The sequence below is a fragment of the Antrostomus carolinensis genome, unplaced genomic scaffold (genome assembly GCF_000700745.2).
Source record: "Antrostomus carolinensis isolate BGI_N321 unplaced genomic scaffold, ASM70074v2 scaffold2292, whole genome shotgun sequence".
Taxonomy (NCBI): domain Eukaryota; kingdom Metazoa; phylum Chordata; class Aves; order Caprimulgiformes; family Caprimulgidae; genus Antrostomus; species Antrostomus carolinensis.
The window spans coordinates 25,231-28,324 of record NW_010298733.1 but is presented as its reverse complement, the minus strand read 5'-3'; the positions used below and the strand labels follow the sequence as shown (position 1 = coordinate 28,324).

General features: G+C 37.4%; 1 protein-coding gene across 1 annotated transcript in view; it reads left to right on the top strand.

Moving 5' to 3' along the window:
* SLC9A8 (solute carrier family 9 member A8) overlaps positions 1-3,094 on the top strand; it is a gene marked incomplete at its 5' end in the record, with an annotated part of 25,100 nt that overhangs the window by 17,094 nt on the left and 4,912 nt on the right. The window contains 3 exons of the mRNA XM_010162522.2: positions 305-410; positions 1,049-1,165; positions 2,688-2,770. Coding sequence (XP_010160824.2) covers positions 305-410; positions 1,049-1,165; positions 2,688-2,770 — 306 coding nt within the window. The remainder of the gene's footprint in view (positions 1-304; positions 411-1,048; positions 1,166-2,687; positions 2,771-3,094) is intronic.

The following is a 3,094-nucleotide window of genomic DNA, read 5'->3' as shown; positions in this document are numbered from 1 at the left end:
ATGGTCTTTCTAGGTCCAGCCCAATGATTTGACATGTTATCAGTATTGTGTAGTTACATCAAGTAGCAAATCTTTTCTGTCTCTAGGTTTGTCCATTCTGATAGACTTCTACCAGCAGTAGCTTCTATAAGAAACACTAATAAGAGATTTTTAGTCTTTCCATATTTGAATGTGTACTTTTTTATTAGCTGTTCAGCAGATAAGTGCATTAAGCAGAATCATTGTTTTGCACTGAAGTGACACAGATGTAAATTCTTCTTTGAACTTTTTTTGTTCACTTTTTCCATAACGTTTTCGTGCGTACGTGCTAAAGCACATTGATTTAAGGAAGACGCCTTCCCTGGAGTTTGGGATGATGATTATCTTCGCTTACCTTCCTTATGGACTTGCAGAAGGTATCTCACTCTCAGGTGAGCAGCAAAATGAGTATGTGCAAGTTTCTTTGATAAATTTAGGAAGTAGGTATTATTTGTGTCTAAGAGGACCCCTGTTTTTTCACATTTCTCATTTAACCTGTGCTCTTACTTTTAACTTTGACTTACTTTAAAGAAACACTCTCTACTTAATATTATAAAAGTATAGAAAAGGTAATTGCTGAAAATGTGTATGTGAGTTAATGCAAATATTTTGGAATGGATCTGTAGCAGTGTACACCAGCCTACCTTCACTGATGTCAATGGAGTTGGTTTTCTTTTTATATGTATGAAGATGTGGCCTATAATCATGGTAGTTACACAATCAAGATGTATAATCCTAATGCAAACATTCCATTCTACCCACTTGCACCCAGAACTACTCTGTATGTGTGTGTAGGACAACAAATATACATTCTTTCCTACCTGCTGACCAGCCAGGCCCAGTCACTGCACCAGAAGTCGAATGAGACCCACAGGGCAGGGGTGTGAATTCACTCCAGTATGGTGCACCACATCTAATACCATTAAAAAAATTAAGAACTGATAAGCTTTTGTGTTAGGAAGGGCTATAAACATTAATATTTGCAGAGTGCAAGCTATTCTTCTGTTGACTGCCACATTTTTATCCACAGGTATCATGGCAATCCTCTTCTCTGGCATTGTGATGTCTCACTATACACACCATAACTTGTCCCCAGTTACACAGATTTTAATGCAGCAGACACTGAGAACTGTTGCTTTCATGTGTGGTAGGTATTACCTAATTTTAATATCTAATATTGATAGTTTAAAATTTTATTTGCCTGAAATGGTCATTCTGTTGGGAACAGCAGAGGTGCGGATTTTCTTCTAGCCACGTGTGTGGCAGTGGTGCATGTCTTTTAAGAGAAGAATTCCTAATAGTGGAGGCTGGCTGGCAGTCAGAAGTCACTTTCCCTGCCATACTGGGTAAAACATACAGTAAATCTCTCTCCCATCCTTCAGGCTCCTGCTAAGATTTGCTACAAGACTGATAACTGAATAGACATCTCAGACTCCTATATTCCTCTGCACTATTTTTAGTTTTAGGAGATGGATTTTTAGGGGTATTTTTAAAAATGGTGCTGGTTAAAAAAAGCTACTTGCAAAAAAAATAGCTTCACAAATGGAGAAGTTTTTGGAAGTAGCGATACAAGCAACTCAGAGTTCCTCAGCCTTTCCATTTCCTTTTACAAGCCAAACTTTCAAAGAAATGAGATGCTTCTGTATTACAAATACGTCTCTGTCTTTTAGGGGGTGGCATGAATGGGTTCCCTATTGTTTGCAGGAAGATGTGGAACATGGTCAGGGAGTGGCCTTGTTGCAAACTAAACTTAACCACTCGTTACCTGAGCACCAGTAGCTCATCAGGGTTTAGTCTTAATCCATTACAGATGCTAAAAAAGCACATTTCATTAAGTAAAGGAGTGATTTAAGATACTGTGCAATTCTGTACACGTTTGCAGCAGGTTCTGAACATGCAAATGTGAGTAGCCAGTACCCAAAGCATGACCAACCAATGTCTTACGCTGCAGTAACTCTGGTATTGCTACTGTCTGTTCAAAACCATCCTGGTTTTATCTGCCTTTATGATAAGGAACCTACCTTGCTAGGACAGCGGTGAACTGACGAAACATCTTGACTCTGCGATTCCCTGATGGTGATGGGTCAGCGCTGTGGAAATAAAATGTTTGGATTACTGTAGTCATTGTGTAGTGGTGGGACTGTTTCAGATTTGCAAACATCACTTCTAGAGTTTATTAGAATATGCAAGGGTTGTCAGATCATACAGTGCAGTCTTTTATTACAAAGAAAGTCATGAACTGCTGATGTTTATAAGAATTTAATTAATTGAAGACTTCGTAATAGCATTCAACTTGCAATATATGAGATTGTGCCTGACGTTTCAGTTTTATATAGAATCAAATTCAAAGCTACAGAAGTCATTAGCAGTTGCACCTGTAGCTTGTGTTCTGCAGCTTGTCCTATATGCCTCAGTCTCTAGAACAATGTTTTGCTAGCTTTGTTCATGCCCATTAGTAATTTACAGATTAAAAAAGCCTGCACACAAAGGTGCTGTCCACTGACAGTGGGACTGGAAGAATCTGGCCTTTTGCATAATGACATTTGTGCCCATTTTGTGCATACAAAAGTCAGGAAATACTGCTTTGTGTACTGTATGTAGTAACTTATAATAGGAGTAGAAAAGGTTTTATAGAATTGTTTATTTAAAATGTGATTTCTCTTTTTCAGAAACATGTGTGTTTGCATTTCTTGGCCTGTCAATTTTTAGTTTTCCTCACAAGTTTGAAATGTCCTTTGTCATCTGGTGCATAGTAGGTATTTACTTTCTTCCATACTTGTTTAGATGCATTTTTGGTATTGAGGATGGGGGAAACACCTTACAGTTAAAATATTTTAGAGTAGTTGTTATGTTTTATAGATTTTTATGAAAATACTTTTTATATATTGCACAAAGTTAACTCTCATTAATAGCATGAAAATATTATTCTTTTGTGTTACTAAGGGCTATAAACGTTAATATTTGCAGAGTGCAAGCTATTCTTGCTTGCACTCAGAAGTGTGTGAGCACACTCTCAGCACTTCAGTGTACAAATACATCAGTCTTCTTTAAGGAATTAGAGTTTGCAGTTATTTTG